Here is a 23,086-nt window from a genome sequence, read left to right as displayed (position 1 = left end):
CTGCTTTGTGTATTTACAGCTTGGTAACCATTGATAATATCAAATAAACAAGAGTTTACATTAACATTGAACGCTGTTGTAACTGTTTTGTTTAGTTCTACTACCATCTAGGGTAGGTAAACAAAATTGACGTCATGGCTTAAGCATGCGACGGTGGCAATTGGCAGAGCTTTCCTAACGCTTCACGTCATGAATAATACATTGTTAAATAAATCCATGCGTGCGTCTGGAGGAGGATGTAAAAATACGCGCTCCCTTGCGACGACTAACGGCGTTGTAAATTTCTTAGTGGACAGAGTTTTTACAATGAAGTGCATTTTAGTGGTAATTTGAGGCATTCAGTTTCATTATGCACAAACCTAAGGTGTACTTTTGGAACATTATTTTGTATTTCTGCAGATGCTTTAAGGTTATCAAAAGAAGTTTAATACCCACTGTAAAAAAACGCAAAAAAACTAATCTATGTCAAAAAGACTGACATAACATCTAGTGGCAAGTATAAATCATCCACAGAACGAACGCCACGTCAAAGTCATCTTTTTCGAAACATGAAATAATTTGCTTCCGTCAATTTTTTGAACATTGCAACCATTTCAACAAACGGACGCAACAGCCAATCAGAGCACACGACAAAATCACGTGCCTTTTACGCTCGAGAGAACATGGCCGCCTCGAAGAAAAAAGCTTGGCGATCGAAGACGAGAGAACATGCACCAGTTCAAAATCGAGACCGAGCAGAAAAGAGAGGGCTTAACAGATTCCGACGCCTACTGATAGTATCCATGGCAACGTATTGGTGTTTCTATTTGGATAATTGTGTACAAGTGGAAGCACAGTCAATCAAGTGCCCGACCGATTGCAAATGTTACGATGACACGGTAAGATATATTTCTGTGTTGTTTAATATGTTAAAGGATGTTACTAAGATTCGGCTAGAGTGAGAAGTACCCAGATGGCTGCAACTTAACAGAATTGCAAAGTCAATATTTCTTCAAGTTTGTTTATAGTCTATGCAGACCAGTGACCACGAAACACTTATCTTTGAATCAAAGCCATTCCTATAATAGGCCTAGGGTATCATAATTTCTTCAAGTTATTATTGAAAATGTTTTTTTTTACCACCTGAACAAAATTAACGGTTGTGGAACTAGGTACTTTTGTCATTCAACACTGTGAGGAATAGTTTATTCAAAAGCAACTTTGTTTGCTTAAAATAAAGCGATTTTGGTTGGCTCGCGTATCAAGCATAGGTGTGACTACTTTGAAACTAAACTGCGTGATAACGCAAAGTACAAAAGCGACAAGAACAACAATATTATGTCTTGTAGTACCTAGGTAAGACTTTGTAGTTTAAACAATTCAAAAATAAACGATATCCAATGCATATACTTTACGATGCGCGTCAACGCATAAAGAGACCCAACGGTTTTAGCGAGATGGCCTCAACTTGGCCTCCGCCGCAGACGCCTCGAAGCAGGTATGCGGGAACATTAAAGGGACTAATGTTTGACAAGTTTCAATTTGCGGGTGCAGAAGCCCACCTGAGTCACGCAGGGGAACTTTTGCAAGAACGTTAAATCGAGCAAGTGAATTATTGATGTGAGCCAATTGGAAACTGGCGTTGTCGTAATGCTGCAATTACCTCCGTCTTCAGCGTAAGGGTAATAAAGAAGAACCCTGTGGCACACCCAACGTCTGCGGCATAACGACAGCGTTCATGAAGCGGAATTTGGCAATAAAAATATGCATTACTGGAATATTGCGCATCTTAATAATGTTGCGAGAATATTTTTTCCATGCGTGCAAAACGCAAGCTCTAAATTAAACTAAAGTCAGCCAGGAGTTAAAACAAATTAATTTTTTCACTTGGAATTGGGGATTTTGTTTTGTACATATATTCCGGCAACATGTCTGACATAGTACCATTGGTTAAAGAATTAAAATAAAATCGATCAGATTATCGAACACGGTTGGACAAAACAGCGTTAATTAAAACCTCCGTTTGTTCAACACGTCCAGTCGTATTAACCTTATAACAAGCTAACAATCCGCATGTTTTAAAGCCCACATTAAGTTGTTCATATTTTGCTTAGCAAACTAAAATAAACATTTGAATGGTGAAAAAAGTATACTTTGTTTAGACGTTTATTAGTTTAAATAATTGCTGATTTAATCATCATCGCTAGGTTTCAAACTGACTGAACGTGCTTTCTTTACCTTGAGTACATGGACTAAAACATTAGTCTGTGAAAGATAAGGCTGTGAGCATCCTAAAACATGCCATATTATTTCAGCTTGTTACTGTTTAATCTGTAAATGGTTACGAAGCATCCATATAACGTTCAAAAACGCTTGCTTAGTTAATGGTGTATTTAAACACGCAAGAGAATAGAAAAGCCACCTCAACAAAAAAGAGCCTAAAAAGGTTTATCACAGAATACCACAAATAACCGTTTTCTGCATTTAAATCTACAGTCAAATACCAATAATTATACCACAATATTATTGTTGTTTGCCTTCACAGGTAAATTGTGAGGGATATGGACTTCGGACATTACCGCCGCTGTTTCCAACATCTACACAGCGACTTACATTAGGAAATAACAACATTCGTGAATTGCGACGAAATGTCTTCAAGCAAATTCCCAACCTCGTCACGCTCGACTTGAGCAACAACGTCATCGTGGAAGTCCCCGTAAGCGAGAACTATTGTTTGTGTTTTTTTTTTGTATGCGAGAGTATGTGATTATGATACAGAGAATAAGATTCTAATGTTTGTAACATTGATTATGTTTCTTGACTGAATGGGATTAACAAAAGGAAATGATAGCTTTCCCCTCGGTGGTTCAAATAAATATGTACGTGACTTAAAACAAGTCACAGAAATCGTACGTGCAATGTGCCAAAATATGCAATTCGTTGTTTATTTAGTAAAATAAGTCACTTGGACCCGATGAAAACCGGCTATTATTTAAACTGTCTGGATTGAAAGCCCCAAATCTAATCACACACACAAAAAAAACAAAGCTTCAAATTAAACTTAACCCTTTGACCGAAAAACAAGACCTATAGGGACATAGTGGCGACCTCACGACATGTTGTGAAAAAAGATCTAAAGATCGAGGGATTAGGAGGTCTTCAGGGTTAATTCGTAAAACACGAAAATAATTAATTCCAATCAATCGTGTTGTTTGAGAAGATCGATGAAAGTTTGTAAATCGGATTGGACATGTCTTGTTACTAATCAATTTTTAGCTGTGTGTAACAAGCACAAGTGGTCTTGTAGGGTGGTATTGTTAAATTCTTCAAATAATAGTGGTTTATGAACATCACATACGGATATGTTCGTTAGTGTCAAGATTGATGTGACTAAACCAAAACGTATAATAAATCAAGCATGTTGATTGTTAGTACAATACAGGCCAGAATAATCATGTTAAAATTTTGGTTCAAAAATTGGCGAGTACTAAAAGTCGTTGCAGCAAAACAGTCCATTTACAGAACAAATTTATGAGGTAGCCATATTTTAATGGACTTGGCATATTTTGTCGTACAAAACATAACGCCTAATGAAACCTTTGAAACCACGACTTGCAGTGTATGGGTATTGTCACAAAATGGCAGCCCATACAACCGAACCTTACAACAATTCACTATATCAAACTATACAACTTTACAGAGCAGCTCGTTTTCGGACTTGAAAAAGCTACGAAGATTGGATTTATCTGGCAACAGAATCACTGGAGTGCCGCGTGTGGCTTTGGCAAGGCTTGGAAATCTCGAATATCTGTCGCTTCGCAACAACCCGATCACACAACTACTTGCGTACGACTTCATTGAAGGGCGAAGAACGTTAAGAACTTTAGACATCGGGGAACTAAGGGAATTAACTTATGTTTCGAACCAAGCGTTCAGCGGCTTGCAAAAACTAGAGGTATGTGAAAAATGTTGTAAAAGTTATTTAACAAACTTTGTCTCAGTTACGTTGCTTGAAGAACACAATTGAACGTTCGTTTTTTTCAACCGATTAAACAAACTAAAGGCCAAACGAGCGCTTCTTAACCTGGGCGTACGGTAAAATTCAACAGACGGTACGAAGGTTATCTTACACATTACCACAAAGTGTAAAATCAACTCCTGCAGTAGCAAGCTAATAATTGCTTTTTTCACATCAAACAAAACCCTAGACCAAACAGAATCAACCAGTTATATCCATCCAACATTCCGCCCACAGACATGACAAACCTTTTTATGTAAAACTGTAAAAAGGTAAACGGTGAGGTTGAAAAGCCTGAACCAAATCTCATACTATGCAGATAAACCGACGTTGCAATTATTGCTTGGATGAGAACCAATTAACAAAATGTTGTCTACACAACCGACAAATGAGGTTTGACTACACACAAGTTAGCAGACAGTTCTATATATTATTTAGGCCCCATAGGTGTTTCTTACATTGGGCGTTGTTGCAAAAAAAAACATAAAACCGTGCAAACTCAGTAATTCCACGAATGTTAAGTGTACAATAAAATATCAGTTTTTGAGATATTACATATTTTTTGGCATCACTATGAGATTAAGGTGTGCTAGAGGCTCATTTTGATCTTATTGGTGACTAAAAGATTCTCGTCATCACATTTAATAGTAAAAAATTAGAAAATAATTTATAGAAACAAGAGTTTTGTTAGTTTTAGCCTAAAAAAATATGCCCGTTAATGTACTGCATGCTTACATGCACTATATACTTGCAACATAGGTTCTCTATCATTGAAATAGACTTGGCAAAAAATTAAACTCTAAAGACAAATAAAACTGTTAAAATCACAACCCATGGTTGTCGATCCGCGCGATTGAAGCCTTTAATTGGGATCGATTTACCACAATGTTTCATGAATAGCTAGTGCACGTTTATCGACCGCTATCCCACTACTGCACCGCTTGTGCAACGCAGCAATTGAAGAAATCGCCACAAAGGGATAATTGCCTCTTTGCCGAGGACGTCCCATTTCCTGAATGCGTAATTAAGCTGTGGCAATTCTATTCCAATGTAGCATTAAATGCAAGGATATAAGATAGGAAAAAGTGCTTGTTACTAAAAAAAATGTTTGGTTAATGGATAAAAACACCTTAGGCGATCCACATTTTGTTTTAAGAGGGCAAAAACAATACTCCGGTTGTTTATTGCGCGTAACTCTGAAAGAATATCTAGTAATTTTGATGAATTGGTTATGACAAAGAAAACAAATTCTTTTCGCAAACTTTTGCACCTACATAAAAAGATTGATGTTAAATTTTAGGATTGCTTTTGTTGCGTAGCAGGGTAAGTAAAGACATCTATTTTTGTTTTATTTAACAGAGCCTATATTATTGGTTTTGTTTGTCATGGGATTTAATCCCCTGCATAAAAGTTTCCATCCGCCCTTAACCACACAACGAAGTAAGCCAAAGTTTGAGTGCAAAAGCCTGTAGAGGAAGTTTGAAAATAAACAGTGCAAAATTGTAGAAACGTATTAGGGTCCCTGCATTTTATTTAAGGTATTCATGCCAAAGATTTGTAAAACGTCTTTTTACATTATGGTTTTACCGGACCGGATACTTGTTTCCGAAAAGGGAGAAACCAACAAAGTAAATCTTACAAACCCCAATTAAAAAAACATCAACACTTACAATACTTTGCGTTGGTTTATTGGGGAATTGAGTTTTCGGCTGAACTGCAGACTGTTCACACTATTTTCACCTACTTTGTCTCATCAGTGCAGGTGACGACATGACTTGACAGTAAACGACACTTCAGGATAAAATGTCATACATACTTCATCAATTTAAAAAAAGTGCTTGGTGTGTCATAATGTGGTTACACTAGTCAATGCACCTAAGTCTTGACACCAGCTGCACTGATGAAACATTTTAGAATAGAAAAAGCGTGCACAGTCAGCGGCTTAATTATCATTTATTGGCTTGATGTTTTTATATTTTTGGTCAAACTTTGTCCATTTCATCTGTTAAGTACCAACGGTGTATCTTTTGAAAACTTCTTTCTAGAAACTGCGAATGAATTCGTGTCAGTTGCGGGAAATCCCTTCAATGAGGTCGCTAGTGAATTTACAAGTTCTCGATCTTTCGTCGAACAAGATACAGCGGGTGCGAGCCGGTTCGTTTACCGGAATGGAACGACTCGTTCAACTCTCGCTCGCTTATTGTGACGTCAGAACCATCGAGGAAAAAGCTTTCAGTGATCTTACGTCACTTGATGTAAGTTTTATACTATTGACAAACAATTCTGGACAATGACGCCACGCAACGGTCAAATGTACTGGCATTTAGGCCAATAACAGAGATGCTAATTTGAAATTAAGATGGATACCTGGTCTTTGAAGGACCAATAGTTACGTCCCGATATCTTAAAAGATTTGTTAAGATTCCAAGTTAATTTTTTCAAGACAAGTTTCAGAAGTGAAGTAAATCAATCAGGATTTCGAAACGTTTCCATCATTCATAAGTATACAAGCCAGTATTTCGGTTAAAACATTTGTCACGTATTGATTCTATGAGATTACGATTGTAATGGTCGGATGATTAAACCAACAAGAGCGTTGTAATTTGCATTGAAAAAATGGCGATGCAGAGCAACTTTTAAAAAACTTTTGGCGATGGCGACAAAGTGGGGAACGGCTATTTTATATGTATGACTAGTATACATGTATGACCACTTGTATATAACCACTATATGTTTTATTTTTCAAACAGGCTGAACTAAACTATAAACAGCTTCCATAGAATAAATGGTTGGTGGCAAACATAAACAAAAATATCAAGTAAATTCAAAAAAAGTTATCAGTCAGACTTTGTTAAAGGCGTAGAGTCAAGAAAGAGAAAATATTGTTATTTTTATTACAGTCCACTATAATTGATCATATCATAGCAAAACAAAAACCTTCCTTGGATTTGCATTTATTATTCATGAACTATTAAATACTTCAGTAAACGCTATATGGGCCTGAGCAGTTGCCTCCAGTTAAACACAAACGGGCCATATCCGAACTCGCATTTTGCAAAGATGATGCTTTAATTCTTTATCTGTGTTCTTTATCAATTCTTTAAGTTCGGTATGCCACCTTCGGATCCACCACAAAAGTTGGAACAAAGCCCAAATTTCCATTAAACCTTGAATAATTTACGCGTGAAGTACGAAATTACACCTGGCGTGTGTAACAGTATCCACCACTTGTAAAGGCTATCCAAGAGATGCTTACGGTCCTACACAAGTTCTAAACAATGCCGTCTATTAAGAATACCCCAACCAATTGCAAACATGCTCTTCAAAATGATTTTTGGAACAGTCACAGCTACAGTATTTACATTGGTTTATGGTCAAACTTTAATTACCCCCTGATAGTTTCAAACGGTGTTTTCAATACGGTGCTACACAGAACACTAACAAAAATAGTGTCTATAAAGACCAATATCTTGCTTCGACAGACACTATATGACAATAATCGATTTTATTTTTTTAAGGTTTGAATAGTTTTTGTTTCAAAAATACATGTAAGAGGGGTGTATGTAAAAGTTTTTTGGGTGTGTGTGTGTGTAAGAGTTAATGGTTGCATTAATGATGGACGGGCATTCTTTGTTCGTTTTATAGAGCCTCAGCCTTGCATCAAACAACTTGACAACGATTTATCCTGATTTGCTACCGAACAGCAGAAGAATGCAATTTGAGGGAAACCCATGGTTTTGCAACTGCGACCTACTTCAATTTGCAAGGTATTGATGGTGTTATACAAGCAGACAACCATGCATTCTATACGTTTGTCTGGAAAATATTTGAGAAGGTACACCGATCGATAAACAAATGTATTGCAAGATCAATGACGTTTATGTGAAAATCGATGATGATTGGCCTAGATCGCGCTAGTGTTTTTTGGGGGCCACCAGGACTGCTTTTTTCTAGCTCACTAACACCAAATTTTACAGAAATATTTATGAAAAGCAAAAAATCTGCCTACAAATAGACAATCCAAAGACTTACATTTGAGTTCGTGTTTCAGGTTTTTCTTGTGTTTTTTAATTTTCAGTTTATTATCTAAATGTGAGAAAGGCATTGAATTTTCGGTGGTTTTGTAATACAGAAACAAACAAGGAAGGAGGTTATGTGATCAAAAACCGTGTATGGTGTTCATAAATTTAACAGTGTTTTTATCTCAACAGATATCTTGAAGCAAGCAACATTTGCTCAGGGGAGGGTTGCGGGCGATGCAAATACCCACTGATGTACAGGCGTATGCCTCTGGTTAACTTCACACGGGTTCAAAACCCGCCATGCGCCGCGCGCATCGTTAACGCCGGTAAGTGGTCAAACGGTGTGAGAGTAAGCGTTGTTGCCAGAAAACGTAGGCAACGCGAGAATTGCATTAGAGCTGATCGCGAATCGATGGACAAGATCAGGCGCTGTGGTCGACCGTGTTTGTACTGTCACTATGATTGAAGTGTTTTCCTTTGGCGCCTGAAGATGAAGGGGTGGAAAATCGCACCACATATTGATCAAGAGTTTTCTGATGTTGTGCCACGCGAAAAAGATAAAGAAGCAATCAATTTTGTTTCAGAATATTGTTCAAATTTTGTTTTGCACTGGGCGTCCCTCTATCCGAAGACAAGCTGTGTTTTTTTAACAATTAAGACTATGTATTTTGCATTTTAAACGCAACCTAATTCAAAAGCTGAATATTTTAATCTTACTGCACACCAGTAACCAATATTTTCGCACTTTTCATGTTAAGGAATACATAAAAAACGTTCATAAATTTTTTATGTATTTGTAACTTTAATATGATGGCTGAGACACTTTCAATCACAATTTTCTGATAAATTTGAATCAGTAAGAACCCAAAGTGTTGATTTTTGTTCACAGCTTCAGCAGCAAGTATGAACGTTTCAGTGGGCGATTCAGTGAAGATTCCATGTCCCACTGCGCCGTCGGTCAAACGCAAAGCGAAGCAAGTACAAGTGAAATGGTACAGACCAGACGGAAGTCCAATCAGACATGGGAGGTTTGAAGTGCGAATTAAACCGCTTGGAAATGGTGAGATAACGGATTTTTTTACTCCCAAAAGTAACTTTAGTCCCTCAGTTTACTTCTACCAACCGTTTTTTTTTTGTTATCTATTTAAATTTAAATAACACTTGTCGGAAATCAATGCCATTGACACTAGATACACAATTCACGGTTTTAAAGATACTGACAAGAACGACATAAAGAATGTCGAAAGGTTACGTTTTTTACAAATATATTGGCATGTCTCTTTCTTGTTATTAACATTAATTTGCAACATAATTTTCAAAACAGCATATCTCTAGATTCAAATACGAAATGCCGGATACGAAAATAAAGTTGCACTGTACGAACGCTTTGTCACGTTTGTTTTTCCCCAAAACCACAACAAATGACGTCAATCGATCTTGCGTCACGCCAAGTGTTTATTGATTGCGAGATTTTAAGCCATTGCCATGCTGCCCCATTTGCTCACGGTGATGCAAATTTGTGGGCAAATACGCAGATAATTATTTATTGATCCAAAACCGATCGTTGTCATGGCAATCGCGTGAGCAATGTTTGGCGGCAAAGGTGTTTGCTTTGATTGGCTGTGACGTGATTGTTTTAGACGTGTTATATGATAGAACGTAATGAATTGTGACTTTGTAGTCATAACCACAACAGCTATTAATAAAACGTTGGTAGCATTAGGCATTAAAAAATGATGCAGTTCATTACATTTACCAACTGATGGGTTGGTTATGGATTCTATAAGAAATACCGTTACTCATAATTTCATTTTATTTCAGGATCCCTTAACTTTACTTACGTCACAATGAAAGATACGGGGATTTACCGATGTGCAGTGACGCGGAACGGTACTGACGTTGCAGAGACAACTATTTTTCTTAATGTGACGCAATCTAATGACGTCAGAATGTTTACGTCAGTGCTAACCACCGAGACCACGGTCATAAAATCGAGGAACCAAAACCCACCTCCAACAGTAGCAACAAATACCAATAAATGGGTGAGCGAAAGGCAAATAATTTCAAATTTTACTTTTTCAAAATTAAAAATGTCGAATAATGTGATAAACAAGTGTAAAATTAAAGGAAATCTAACAGTACTATCATTTGATAAAACAATGCCAAAAAACTTACGCTTTGTAAATTTGTAGTTTACATACACTCCAAGACCGGCTTATTTCACACCATCCCGAACACAAACCACTACTACAAAGACAACCAGCATAAATGAAGAGACCAAGTCGATTGTACCAATTTTCAAACAACCAGTCATAACCAGTTCCCAAGATACAGCGGACCAGGTTGGTTTTTTTAAAACAACCAATATAGTTGGTAAATGTTTTCTTTTTGGTGGAGGAAAAAGGCTTCAGTGAAAAGACATTATTTGTGAAAAAAACACCTCACAACGACCAGTTGTCCCACTAATTGTGACCCCGTTAATAATAACCTCAATGATAAATTATTCAGTGTTATCAAAACCACGCGCCCTTACTATTAAATTTTGTTGCCAATCTGCAGTAGGTTCCCATTTAAGCTATAAAGGTCACAAAAGTTATTTTCACTTTTTTAAGGTAATGGAAACCACGAAGATCATAGTGGGTTGTTTTGTGGGCATTACACTCTTAGCAGCAGCGTTACTCATCATTTTCTACAAGTTACGTCACAGAAACTACAACCAAAACCGAGGAAGCAGGAGACACAAGTCAGTAGGTAAGTAAAATGAATATAGCAAACGGACATCATGAACACATTCACCACGCTTTCTTGTGAAGGACTTTTAAATTCCGCTGCGCTTGTGTGCTCGCAAAAAAACATTCATTGCTCTGAAGAAGCCCTACCGTTTTGGTGGGCGAAACGTCACCAAAAATACAAGTTCTTGAAACAACTAGTATTTTGTTTAGCATTACACCAGTTGAACGACAAATTTGTTAAATAACGGACTCTTAATTTTGTCATTTCATAAAACACAGAATACCTTTATATACCAAACTCTTCCTTAAGACACAGAAGCTATATTGTAAAATGTAAAGAACAACTTGTTTTGTTAACTCTTTTTTGAAATTTAACGCATTGTTGGTCACTTGATGCAGATTCAGACCAAAGCTTACCACGTGACACACGGATTGATGCAAACGTACTGGACCGGAACGCACAGAAACGACTGGACACGCTGTTGCAAAATTCCGCACTTAATGCAGCGAACATAACTTGGTAAGTGATATATGTGCATCACACACGCAAGTAGTGATGTAAACTTTACGATAAAGCCAAGCAATATACAGCATGTGTTTTTAACTTAAAATGAAATGTCTTTTAGTTCAACATCCGCTAATACAACGCCAGCAAGGACCCCGAGCACTGACATCAGCGTTCCGTTGTCGTGGAAACCGTCGTTGTCGTACGCAGCAAAACCGGTTTTCGCCCCAATATCGGAAAACCCAGTGCAAGTCCTCCCGCCACCTCCAGAGGAGCTAAAGTTTCAAACGACGAGAAACAATCGGCCGAGAGCGCCACCTGTCGACAACTATGGGGTGCAGACTCTGCCCGGTCGCGGTTCAGGGGTATCCCCGGTTCCTAAGCAATTGCTTAGCAACATCGCGTCGTCATGCCAGCAGGTTGCCATGCAACGGCGCAGCTATATCGAACAGAGGCCTGGCAACGGTAACCACAGCAACAATCAACAAGACGTTACCATGTGTCGGGTTCACCATAGGTCGTGTGACAACTTGAAGAAGTCGTCTTTCATGAGCTACCCAAGTGTTGATGGAGACATTGCGGGTGTAGGTGATGTGGATTTTAGCACAGGTATAAAAAGTGATATTTTGCACATAGCGCCACCTAGTAACAACTTCAAACTACAGGTGTTGCCACGCAACGACGCAGGAGTGTCAGATTGGTTGATCCGCCAAAAAGGAAGATACCGATTCGCATGCGAAGCCTCGAAGGACTACTGAACCACAAGGAGACCGAAATATGACGTCACAATGACGCTTGTGACGAATATGACGTTATACACGGGATGGTGCGGAAGATAGAAGGATTGAGGTTTTTGGAAAGCAAAGAAACACTTTAGGCAATGAAATATTGTGTTGCTGAAGATACATTTTCGTGCGTGTATGTCATAAATGCTTGTGTTCCGCACGAAAATATAATTGCTAGTAGTTGTTATTTTGTTTTTTTCGCCTTTGTCACGAACAAATAAAACCAACGAGATCCGCGATTTTTGAGTCCAGGTTTATATAGTTTCATTATGACCAACCACAACTGCTCTTGACTTATAGTTTTGAAGGTAACTTACGATACACAATTCAACATCTTAAATATTCCTAAAGGAAAGATACAAGCCGAATATCAAAAACTACATTGTTTAGGGTTGTAACCACGAAACGAAATACCTAGAATAACAAAACGAATCAGCAGTCAGTATAAAACATTGCTGCTTTTTAAACCTCTACGTCGAAACATTTACTACAAACAGCCTTATCAAAATTTCAGGTTCTATTGCAGCGATTTTATAATGCCAATCCTACCTCTCTGTGCATACAATACTCCTTGGTCAATAGCAGCGCTTCCTCAGCAAAAGGATCGCCCTCCATCAAACCTTGAGCTCCGTTCCTTGCTCTGCGCGGACAATCGATGCCTAAAGGGAATAAATAACCCGGTTACGTAAAATAAGTAGACAAACTTTCTACTTTTTTAGTCACACTGGTTTAGCAATTGCCCAAAACCTGCTTAAAATAACACTTCAATATGGTTTATATCGAAAAGATTGTAAAAAAAAACATATGGCTCATTTTGATGCGTTTTAACATCAGTAGCTCTATGAGCTGTGGAGAGAAACATCAATACTAAAAAGGGACGTATACGAGAAATTTTCATTGCATGCTGTAAGTGCAATAGATACCACAGTGTTGCGCTGTTGATATCTTTTACATTGTAAGTACCAGACGGTTGCGGTTTATCGCTAATTCTGTTTTTTGCCACAAAAACTCAACGAAAATCTAACGAAAATCCCGGTAATCGCACATCTAGGTTAACCACAAAAAAAATGGGCAAATTGGAGTTGTGAGCAGAGCATTAGTTAAAAAACTAAAAAAAAAATAATTTTTCACGCAACCCTAGATCCGATTCGAGCACCCAATTTTGATAACCACTTATCCGATAGATTGAAATGGACAAACAGATCACGTGACAAACCAACCTGCCAATAGGAAGGTGATGAGACAAGTTTCTCTTGGAATGTAGAGCTTGAGTCGTGATCCACCGAAGACGTATTCCACCACTGCTTCCGACCTGTTACATTGAGATTGGATTTTCGTTCGGTTTGAATTTATTTTTGACCAAACGAAAGTAAAAGCAACCCGTGAAACAACGAAGGGCTTAAAATACTTAAATTCTAAAGGTTCTAAATAATATTAGCTAATGTTTAGAAATTAGATCAAAAATAAGTTTTTTTATCGTTAAGTTTTTTTATTTTTATAAGTTTTTTTTTACCTTACAATAACTTAGAGGCAAAAAGTAATTCCCAAATTTTAGTGTTTACAATTTATTTCTTCTTTTTTCTTTTTTATAATTAGAAAATAATTCGAAACAAAGGTGATCACGTTGCTTATTTGATATTGTGATTTTGCTAACTTACAAACCATCTGTTAAACAATCAACTAAATTTATTATGAATACTGAACTCACTTTCCGGCTCTTTGCAAAAAGGGGAGAAACTGCTTCGATTTGGTGACGTCACCAGATACGTCAGCAACGCGGTGGATGGGAGGTTCCTTCTTACTGTTCACGCCCTTGCCGGTTTTAATAGCTCTATATCAAACAGAAGTGTTTAAGTTCTGATAAACTTGTGCATGGAACTTTGAGGACAACGAGTAGGGCAACTTTGTCTCCAGTTTATTCCCACAAAAATATATATTAAATAAAAGAAATGGGAAAATGCTGTAGATGTTTGACCCAGCACCAAAAATTTTGAGGTAATGGTTGAGATATGAAACGTTTCAGTAAGTGGTAACAATAAATCAGCAAGCGCATTTACCTTTGTTTAAATCTGAAAAATTGATTTTGACCTCGTGAAAAACATAAAACGAGGCAGTTTTAAAAAATGTGTTTATAGTGGCTTAGCTTAGGAGGCCTAAGACTAAGACTTTTTACTTGCAACCATATAATGCTAAAAAATGATCTTGCGTTCAGCATCATATTGAATTTTCGGCGGAGGGCATAAGCATTAAAAGCGCAATACAGTGCCAAGCATGACCCACTTGTGCCAGGTACTATTAGGATAGCAAAGCTGGCATAATCAGATATAGCTAGCTGTTCAACTTACCTCTGTTCTGCAGCAAGTAGATCGTCGTAATGCGCAGAACGCTGGTCATCATCTTGTCTGTGACGTACAACTTTGACGAGACCCTTGCTCACCAACGCTTCGGCGATGTTTCTAAAAGCAAATATGCAAATTTTAATGCAAAACAAGCAACACAGCAAAATGCTTACAAATTTTTTTTTTTGATATACTATTGATAATTTAATATATTTTCTGTTGCATTATTGAAAACTTACACTATTAAATGTAATGTTGTTTCCAGATATTTGTCATAAACTGTACCTATTTTCTGACAGATCACAGTACGCCAGGCCCATTAAAGGTACCATACCGAATCAGCCGCTCACCGAGCATTCACTGTGATTTATATAGGAGTGTGCCGTGATCGCTGGTGTGCATAGACGCTTCAGGGCTGAGTTATGAATTTATGTTCATCTCAATTATTTTCTGATTTACGTTCATATTTAAGCTCATTTTTATGATTTTTTTAGTGTTCCTGACGCACTGGACATAATGGTAATTTTTTGAGGTAAATCACAATTACAAACAAAATGTTTTAGCTGCATAGTATATTTAGAGTTATTTTCTTTAAATGCTGAAGAGTGATAAATAAAACTTACATTCCAGCACTACGGACCGTTGCACAAGTTCTTTCGGGAAAAGCTGCCAAAGTTTCAGTCGCAGCACTTGACGGTTTCATGTAATCAAGACTCACATTCACCTGTGAAAGAATTCCACGTTTCACGAAAATATATCATAGTAAAAAATCGAAAAAAATCGTGGTGAAACATTGTGAAGAAATATCAGAGGAAAACATCATGACAAATAATATCACGATAAAATATCAGAATATTACGGGAAAATATCGTGATACCATATCACTTTAAAAATATAATAGGTGAGAATGACTGTCGATTTATTCAAACTAACCTTCTTGCCAATAAGTTTCTTTCGCAAAAACTCCCGAGCCTCGAACATGTATGGGACATCGTATAGAGGGCGCCCTTTGCCTTTTCCTTGTTCCGGGGCGGAGTCCTTGTCCATCTTAAACGTTACGTCGTCATACCTTAAATGTGGTGAAAAAATGAGTTTAAAAGCGGTTCAAATAGACCACCTATTTGACCTATAAGGACTCATCAGTGCGGCCATGGTGAGCCAGTTTCCTCTGTAGTTTATGCCCAGTAGTGGCATCTATAAAATAACTGAGTCATGGATTTTTAGCCTGTTACCTTCAACAAACAGTAGTTCTGTTGGATGGATTAATGCTTTTACATTGTAGAAGCATTTTTAAGATTCGGCTGCGCAGTTTGCCATTGTAGATAAGTTAAAAAATCCTCTACTATATACGGATGTGTTTTTGAAGTTTACGGAAATCAGGCTGAATGCTTTTTGAATGCTTATCACTCAAAAAATTAAATGCGAACAGTTGTCTTACAGATTATAAAACTAAAAGGCCAAAACATCGTAATTACCTTGGAGGTCGAACGCTGGACAAATGAATAGTTTTTACTTCACCAGATGCTGTTTTAATCGCGATAGCGTCGGCGTTCACGATCTGAATTACTTTCCCGGTAAATTCCTTGTCGTCCGGGTTGATATCGGACGTCTTCGAAACGTAATCTCTCCAGATACGGACTTTACGCTCCTTGGCTTGTCTGTAAAGCAATTTGCGTTGTGGAAATGTGTGATTTTAATTTTGATGTTTCAAGCCACGACCTTTGCGTTGGGCGTGTGTTTTTAAAGGTATTTTAATTATTGTTTAATATGCTAAAATACACACAGATAGTAGCGCTAAAATTAAATTGAACGTATGACAAGGTTACGACATGCACATACTTTTCAAGAGCTCGCAGTTTTTCTGGTCCCCGCGAATAGGAAGTAATGCTCCAATCCACACAACGTGCAAATCCCTCACGAAGTAAGATCTCCGTCATAATGCCGTTCTGTGACGCAAAGGTGAGTGATGTCAGGTTTAGTGATCAGAAAATATACCAGTCCACATTATACTGAAGAACTGGATATTGCTTTTAAGTTATTAAAGGAAATAAACCTATGCATAGGTACTTAAAGACAAAAAATTAAATGATCACAATTATGAACCAACAAAACAGTCTAAATTGGTCGTACATTGTCTATCACTTCTTATATTCGATCAATATGTACAAACAAAATTGTTTTCTACAGGTCAAAATTGGAAACATTTACGTTTTAATGTTGCACATGTATGTTAAAATGGAATGTTTTGCCTCAGCCAGTAAAACACCTGTAGCTTTTACCTACCCTGACCTGTTTAATAAGTGTTAAACTTGACATCATCAAATTTTAGTGATTTACAAAGAGCAACAGAAAAAAAAAACTTCTGTCAACACATAAAACTTTTGCTGATTTGCGTTAGTGGAAATGTTAAACTTACTGGGTGCAACACTGTAGCCAACAGGGTGTTTTGGTTCGATACACCTTCCAATATAATCTTTACATCACGCTGAAGCAGCCTGGACTCCACAAAGAATTTTGCCTCAGCTGCAAATGGTTCAGCAACTTCCTTTTTCGGGTCTTCAGGATCTCGTCGAATCATTGGACACTTGACCCCACTGTTAGAAAAAAATATACATTTTTTTAGTAAAAGGTTGAATGAAACAAATAAAAATGTTTCAAATACATCCTCTTTTTTGTTTACAGTTTTGTGTATTTTGCCCCAAGCCTGAATGAAAATATAGTATTAATAGTTCAATTGAAGATGTCTGTACTGTTGTAGGAGGATTAGGTTAGAGAAGGTTTCAAAGTATTTAGTTTGGACAACCCCAAAATTGCCAAGAGGCCATTATAATAAAGTATCGAAAAGTTAGCGTATCACTAATTTGGGGCAAGTAGTTTAAAAACTGGAACTAAGTCATAAAAGCACATAACATTGTTGGTGACAGGATGTCAGAGTATTACCTGAGCATAAATGTAATCAGGTGATTACTTGGCAGAAAAGCTCTCATGGTTCCACCATCTCTAACATGCTCGATCACAGCTGAAAAATGTAGGTTTTGTTGACATTACTTATATGCTATTAAAGTGTTACAGAGGTAGGACAGTTGACAACAACCAACTAGGTACATATATATAAGTAAGTAGTAAGGTACTTAAATAAGGAAATGATGATGCCATTCAGGCGAAATACAATTGTACTCCTATATAATTATATTGAACCCAAGGATTTTATTATTTATAGTAAGTTAAGTTTTGTATATGCAGACAAAAGTAAACAGAAAGGTGCAGTCATCAATAAACAACAACAAGAAAAACACTGCAAATGTTTTTTACCGCCAAATTGAAAAATTCCTCTAAATTTCGTTGTTGTGTAAGAGTTAACTAATGTACCTGGAATTGGTTCTCCATGATGGGAATCAACAAAATTCCTGACATTGTCAATTGTCCACTTTACATCACGAATTGCATCAGCAGGTCGAGGTTCTTGCCATTTTCCCTTGCCTGCAGCTTTTGCCTGATCCTCCAGTTCAATAAGTCTTGCATGCTCAGTGCTACAGACAAGTAAGGAATATGTTACATGATGATACCTGAAATATAAAAACACAAGGGGTACATACTTGTCAGATCTCACATTGACCCTCCTTACTTCAGCCCAGCCCTCACTGACTTGCATCTCAGCCAAATTTTGCCCGCTTGTGCCTAGAAACAAGAAAAAAAGTTACAAATGGAAGGAAACAAACCCATTTTGGTATATAAACCAAATATAATCTTACTAGTGCCCAGAAAAACAGTTCCATAGCATCTGTCATTGTTGACTGCATGCTCAATAAGAAAGAAAATCTCATGTCCAATCACCTTTCTTCGCAAATTTTCTCTCGATTGCCATGCAAATGCCTACGATAACACATCATCAAAACCTGTTGTTTTAGTCCTAAACCAAAACCCATTCAAACAAGCACATTATTGTTAAATGGAAATTAAACAAATACAGTAAAATCTTGCTTCGGTTTAGGTATGCATCAAAAATTAACCAAACCTCATCATTAGTTTCAACAGAATCTGGATAATTGGGATTGCTCCGTTTAGCCACTTTTGGGGCAATGATGTTAGACAAGTTAATTTGCTTCTCAGGTGGTGGACCACCCTTGGGTTGACCTCGAACAATCAAGGCATCTCCAGAAAGTACCTGCAATGGAACGAACTAGTTTAGAAAATGTCTTCATTGTAAAACTCCAAGTCTTAAACTAAGTCTTTTTTAAGTTGAGTTTATTTCGCTTGGTGAAAGAACACATAGCGACACGATTGCACTGAAACAATCACCAAGTCGGAAATAAACATTATGTAGCATAAAACAGTGGAAGGCACAAAATAAATTTGTGTGTTTTTGTTAAATAAATTTGTGTGTTTTTGTTTTGTTTTTTATTCATTTTTAAATTTCGTTCGATACTGTTTATAACAGTGATGGCCAACCTATGGCGCATGCGCCAAACATGGCGCATTGCATGATTAGAAAGGGCGCATTGCCTTCTTTTGATAATCATGAAAATCAAATTAATAAACTAATAAATAAATAAAGTAAGCCAGCCCTATTAATTATATATATATATATATATATATATATAGTTTATCAAAATTATTTTTTACTTAATAGTTCTTATTTCTTATTACTATCCTTCTCATGCAAAAGTTGTTTCTTTCTCTTTCTCTCTATATACAAGAAGTAGTCATAGAAGGTGGGGTTACGAGACATTTATGGCGCATCCAACACAGTATGTTAAAAAGTTGGCGAATGGTATGTAGAAGGTTGGCCACCCCTGGTTTATAACGTAGTCTTTTTAAGGGTGCGGCTGCTGCGTCTGACAATATTATGTCCTTTTTTGTAAAATTTTTGACATTGGCGTATTTTCAACCGCGAGGTTTTTGCAGCTGTTTCCCGATTCCGTGGCGCTAGTGTAGTGTTTTCATATTCCTATGTACCATTTTCATGCACGGTTTCAAAATTAATACAATACAATTGGTGGTCATGACTAAACCCATATTATGAAGCGTTTTGTGACTGAAGCTCACAAAAAAATGAGTGAAACTGGGTGAAACTTTGGATGGGACCAATTAAAACTCTTTGTGACAAATATGTACAGAAATAGTCTTACCTGCTTAACAATTCCTCTGCCCTGCTTGACTGTAGGTGCTGCTGCTGCTGGTGCTTGAGCAGGTTGAGTAGCTGGTGCTGGGTTCGACATTTTTGAAAATTCAATTAAAACATAAACTCCTAAGCTAGTAAAGTAGCTAAAATCTGTTTCTGAACATACAACCCATATTGTTAACGTTTTTCACATATTAATCACAAAACCCATAACAAACATGACTTTTAAGAAATTTACCAAAATTACACACAAGCCTTTTTATTAACATGAAATACATATATAATTACCAAGAACTTCAGAAAAAACTTAATAAATACCTTTTAACGAGCTTTTTTAATACTATTGTAACATAACATTGTCCACAATCTTTACAACTTGGAAAATGTGTTGGTTATCTGTCTAATATTTGTTTGAAATCCTCGCATACTTTATAAAACGATCTAAATCTAAACATAGCGAGTTTAGCGACTCTAAACTATTATAATGTTTATGTTTACGTTAACGTGTTTAGAACACAGTCACAATAGCACCAAGTTGTTTACTAAAATTTACAACAATTCTTCAACAACCAAAAGTCTTTCTTACGAAGCCGAACTGCTACTGGGAATGCCCAGCTTCGCGACATGTGTGCCTACTATTTGTGACGTAAAATGCTTCCGGGTTCGTGGAGTGCAACGTCACAAGCGTGGGAATCACCCTTTAGTGCCCCCAAGCGTTGCGTTTAACTGTGCGATGTTTTGGAAAAAAAGAAACTACAAACGTTTAAAATTGTTGCAAAAACTGTGGACCTATGCATGTGTTTGCGTTACAAACATTTTTAGTCTAGTTTAGTTTAACAAGTTTTTAGACCAGTTTTGTTTAATTTGAAAGAAATTTTGGTCAATCGTAGGCCAGGTATTTTTTACTCGTCTATTCTGCTTCTTTTATCATTTCAGCATCTGAAGTGAATGGAAAACATTTGTTTGACTACTCTGCGACTTTACAACAAGTTCATGTTGGAAACAATTTGCTGTCAGCTCTCTGTTGCGTAAATATGCCAGACATGCCGTATTCCAAGTATTTTGAACTGGCAACATTCAACCACACTAAAATATATTTTTGCATGTACATTGATTACCACACGCAATACAAAACACAAGCAATTGCACAACGAGTATGTTACATTACAATGTAGCTACAATTTCAAAATCGTATAAATCGGCGCATGCAAATTGAATGAAAGTCAAAACTAGGGAAAAAAAACTAGTTATGTTATTCTATATCGAGCAAACGTAGTGTTATTCTATTCTACACATGTAGATGGATTGAAGGTGTCAAACGCAAACTGCAAAACGTGTCTAAATGTGCAATAATTTAGAACAAATTATAACCCCCTAATTGAAACGCAAGCTGCCATTATTTGGGTCATGTAGATAGACTACAAAAGACGCGAAAAATTATAGGTAAAAAAGAACATGTCAATAAAACAGAAGACAAGGTGAGCATAAAAAACTTCTAATAGCAGACAAACTCTGTATCCAGTCTACACCGACGGTTGGATGAGTGAAAAAGGAATTCCATTTTAGTCATTTGTTCGCCCATTTCGGTGTTAACGCGACTTCCATAGACGTGTCCTTGAGTATCAGGCAGGGTGTCACTGAAAACCGCTTCTTTCTCAGGGAGTGTTTTAGGAGTTTTCGGACGGCCCCGAGGGTCGAAGTCCTTCATAAAACCCCATTGAGAATTCCTGGAACAAAAATATGGTTCAAGATATTGTTTTTAGAAGTGTATTTCACACCCCTAAACAAACGACGAAAACAAAACAACTTGATCAACGTAAAATATGGTTTATCGAAAGGTTATAGACGCCTCAAGCCGAACTTAAAAGCAGGAAATTATTGAAAAAAATTGAGCTCCCCGTCGGGGAATCGAACCCCGGTCTCCCGCGTGACAGGCGGGGATACTTACCACTATACTAACGAGGACACGACGATTAGCTGTCGAAATCGCGCAAATATTTTATAAATTCATACAAGCAAAACGTGTAGATTCGCACATAAAGCAATAATTAAGTGTCAACTTTCTGTAGGTTTGTTGATTGGTACCTATTTTGAAAATTTGCCGATAAAATATCTTTCCAATTGTACTTTAAGGCTAGTTGAGTGGTACAAAAATACCAAACAACAGTTAATTAAAAACAACAATGTAACATTCTAAACCAGATAACGCATCTCTGTTATTTCACAAAGAAAAGTAATTATGAGAACTGGTAGCGGAACAATAGATCCATTGTTGCGCTTTCAATGTGTATACATTTTACAGCGCAACACTGCCGTTTTATATCACTTTGGTCTTAATTTGATGTCCTTTGTAGTTTCAAAACGTGCCCAGACCAAAATTAGAACGGCGGCCAAGAATTGGTATCACAAACGTTGTGAAAACATTCCGAACTATCACTCATGTAAACTTGGAGATACAAGCTATCAATAGATCGATCTGTTTTCATGAAAGCGAAAATCCAATAACAACCATTCAAATGGCAAAAAACCTTGAAATGTTCAAATAAGCCACATTCATCACTACCTAGCCTCGAAACTCAAATGCAACAAGGAAAAAGATCATGTCTCGTTGCAACGTTTTTTTTAATTTCATGGCATGTTATAATACTATTTTGTGGCATTTCATTGCAAGGCAACCCATTTGGTGTCAGCTTAAAAATCATAACGTTTATGGGGCGCAAATGTAAATAAAAGAGGCAGGTAATACCAAAACCAAGCATCTCAACAGCTAGCAAACTTACTTAACAGCAAATAAACCCACAAGCAAGCACAAGAGCGCTATGTGCAGTTCCTTACCAGTCATGTACACCCTTCCATTCGCTGTGGATTTGTTCACGCCAAATTTTGTTGAACGAAACTTCGTCAAGCTTCTCCACTTCTCGTGCACCCTTCTTACCAGCTGCTTGTGTCACTGGCGGTCTTGGGGCGACCCGATGGACACCAGAAGTTTGACCAATGGGCAGTCGATAGCCAGCCGAAGTGGTACGTTCGTTTTGCATAGTCATCGGTTGTGCGATGATTCAGCACAATTGCATATGTAGAAGAGAGCACAAAATTAGGTTTTCAATTTATTTTTAAATTACACTTGTCGATATCTAAAGAAAAACAAACGCTAATTAAACCAAGTTTAAAACATTTTAATGCAAAAATTGTTCAGTCGTACGTTTTGTAACAAGTCCTGGAATGAATTGGGGTCAGAATATTGTACTGCGCGTGTTTGGCAAGGGGTTTAAATCCAAGTAAAAACAAACCGCAATTGTTACAAAACGTGTCGCGAAAAATTGTAGAACGCCACCTTTGTTTCGCACACAATGAGCAAGGGGCGTCAACCGTTATCCATTCACAGGCTTTGTGTCGTTACAATGATCGCAAGGGGGTCAGAAAAGAAATCCATAAGCACTGCCCCAAAAGCTACTGTTTCGACCTCATAGCGAGTTATTAAACGTGTTTTCTTGCAATGTAAACACAACAGACGCCAAACGTCCTGACATGTAAGTCGTGTGCGACCTGACAGCAAAACAATATGTTGTTTATGGTTCATGGAC

The 23,086-nt window shown here is 37.2% G+C and overlaps 3 protein-coding genes and 1 non-coding gene across 5 annotated transcripts in view; 1 reads left to right on the top strand and 3 right to left on the bottom strand.

Annotated features, from left to right (window-relative positions):
- Positions 1–19,678, bottom strand: part of LOC145237927 (staphylococcal nuclease domain-containing protein 1-like) — a 33,406-nt gene extending 13,728 nt beyond the window's left edge. Inside the window, exons 1-15 of the mRNA XM_080100927.1 lie at positions 19,510–19,678; positions 18,396–18,545; positions 18,133–18,253; positions 17,977–18,058; positions 17,750–17,910; positions 17,321–17,399; positions 16,797–16,974; positions 16,220–16,326; positions 15,856–16,038; positions 15,314–15,449; positions 15,004–15,104; positions 14,387–14,497; positions 13,750–13,872; positions 13,262–13,353; positions 12,591–12,700 (exon numbers count right to left, since the gene is read on the bottom strand). Of these exons, the coding sequence (XP_079957053.1) occupies positions 12,591–12,700; positions 13,262–13,353; positions 13,750–13,872; positions 14,387–14,497; positions 15,004–15,104; positions 15,314–15,449; positions 15,856–16,038; positions 16,220–16,326; positions 16,797–16,974; positions 17,321–17,399; positions 17,750–17,910; positions 17,977–18,058; positions 18,133–18,253; positions 18,396–18,545; positions 19,510–19,599 (1,824 nt within the window). The 5' untranslated portion in view covers positions 19,600–19,678. The remainder of the gene's footprint in view (positions 1–12,590; positions 12,701–13,261; positions 13,354–13,749; positions 13,873–14,386; positions 14,498–15,003; positions 15,105–15,313; positions 15,450–15,855; positions 16,039–16,219; positions 16,327–16,796; positions 16,975–17,320; positions 17,400–17,749; positions 17,911–17,976; positions 18,059–18,132; positions 18,254–18,395; positions 18,546–19,509) is intronic.
- LOC145237930 (leucine-rich repeat-containing protein 4-like) lies at positions 381–12,280 on the top strand. Of its 2 annotated transcripts, XM_080100929.1 has the most exons (13): positions 381–878; positions 2,525–2,695; positions 3,680–3,934; positions 6,043–6,252; positions 7,643–7,764; positions 8,209–8,345; positions 8,909–9,079; positions 9,841–10,061; positions 10,212–10,361; positions 10,632–10,770; positions 11,151–11,271; positions 11,378–11,865; positions 11,922–12,280. In XM_080100929.1, exons 1-13 carry the CDS (start codon positions 663–665, stop codon positions 12,035–12,037), a joined length of 2,517 nt encoding a protein of 838 aa, XP_079957055.1. In that variant the 5' UTR covers positions 381–662; the 3' UTR covers positions 12,038–12,280. The 2 variants fall into 2 exon arrangements, with proteins under 2 accessions (XP_079957055.1, XP_079957054.1); XM_080100928.1 differs by having other exon boundaries at positions 11,378–12,280.
- Positions 19,679–20,578: 900 nt separating the features above from the next.
- LOC145238372 (ciliary microtubule inner protein 5-like) lies at positions 20,579–22,660 on the bottom strand. The gene is made up of 2 exons (XM_080101516.1): positions 22,338–22,660; positions 20,579–21,229 (listed from the first exon to the last, which is right to left on the bottom strand). Exons 1-2 carry the CDS (start codon positions 22,544–22,546, stop codon positions 20,998–21,000), a joined length of 441 nt encoding a protein of 146 aa, XP_079957642.1. The 5' UTR covers positions 22,547–22,660; the 3' UTR covers positions 20,579–20,997.
- Positions 21,396–21,467, bottom strand: Trnad-guc (transfer RNA aspartic acid (anticodon GUC)). The gene has a single exon. It is a non-coding gene; the product is annotated as a tRNA-Asp (tRNA).
- Positions 22,661–23,086: the final 426 nt, after the last annotated feature.

Source organism: Phallusia mammillata, chromosome 7 (genome assembly GCF_965637545.1).
Source record: "Phallusia mammillata chromosome 7, kaPhaMamm4.hap1.1, whole genome shotgun sequence".
Lineage (NCBI taxonomy): Eukaryota > Metazoa > Chordata > Ascidiacea > Phlebobranchia > Ascidiidae > Phallusia > Phallusia mammillata.
Note: the sequence above shows the minus strand (reverse complement) of the source record. Positions and strands in the feature narration are given on the sequence as shown.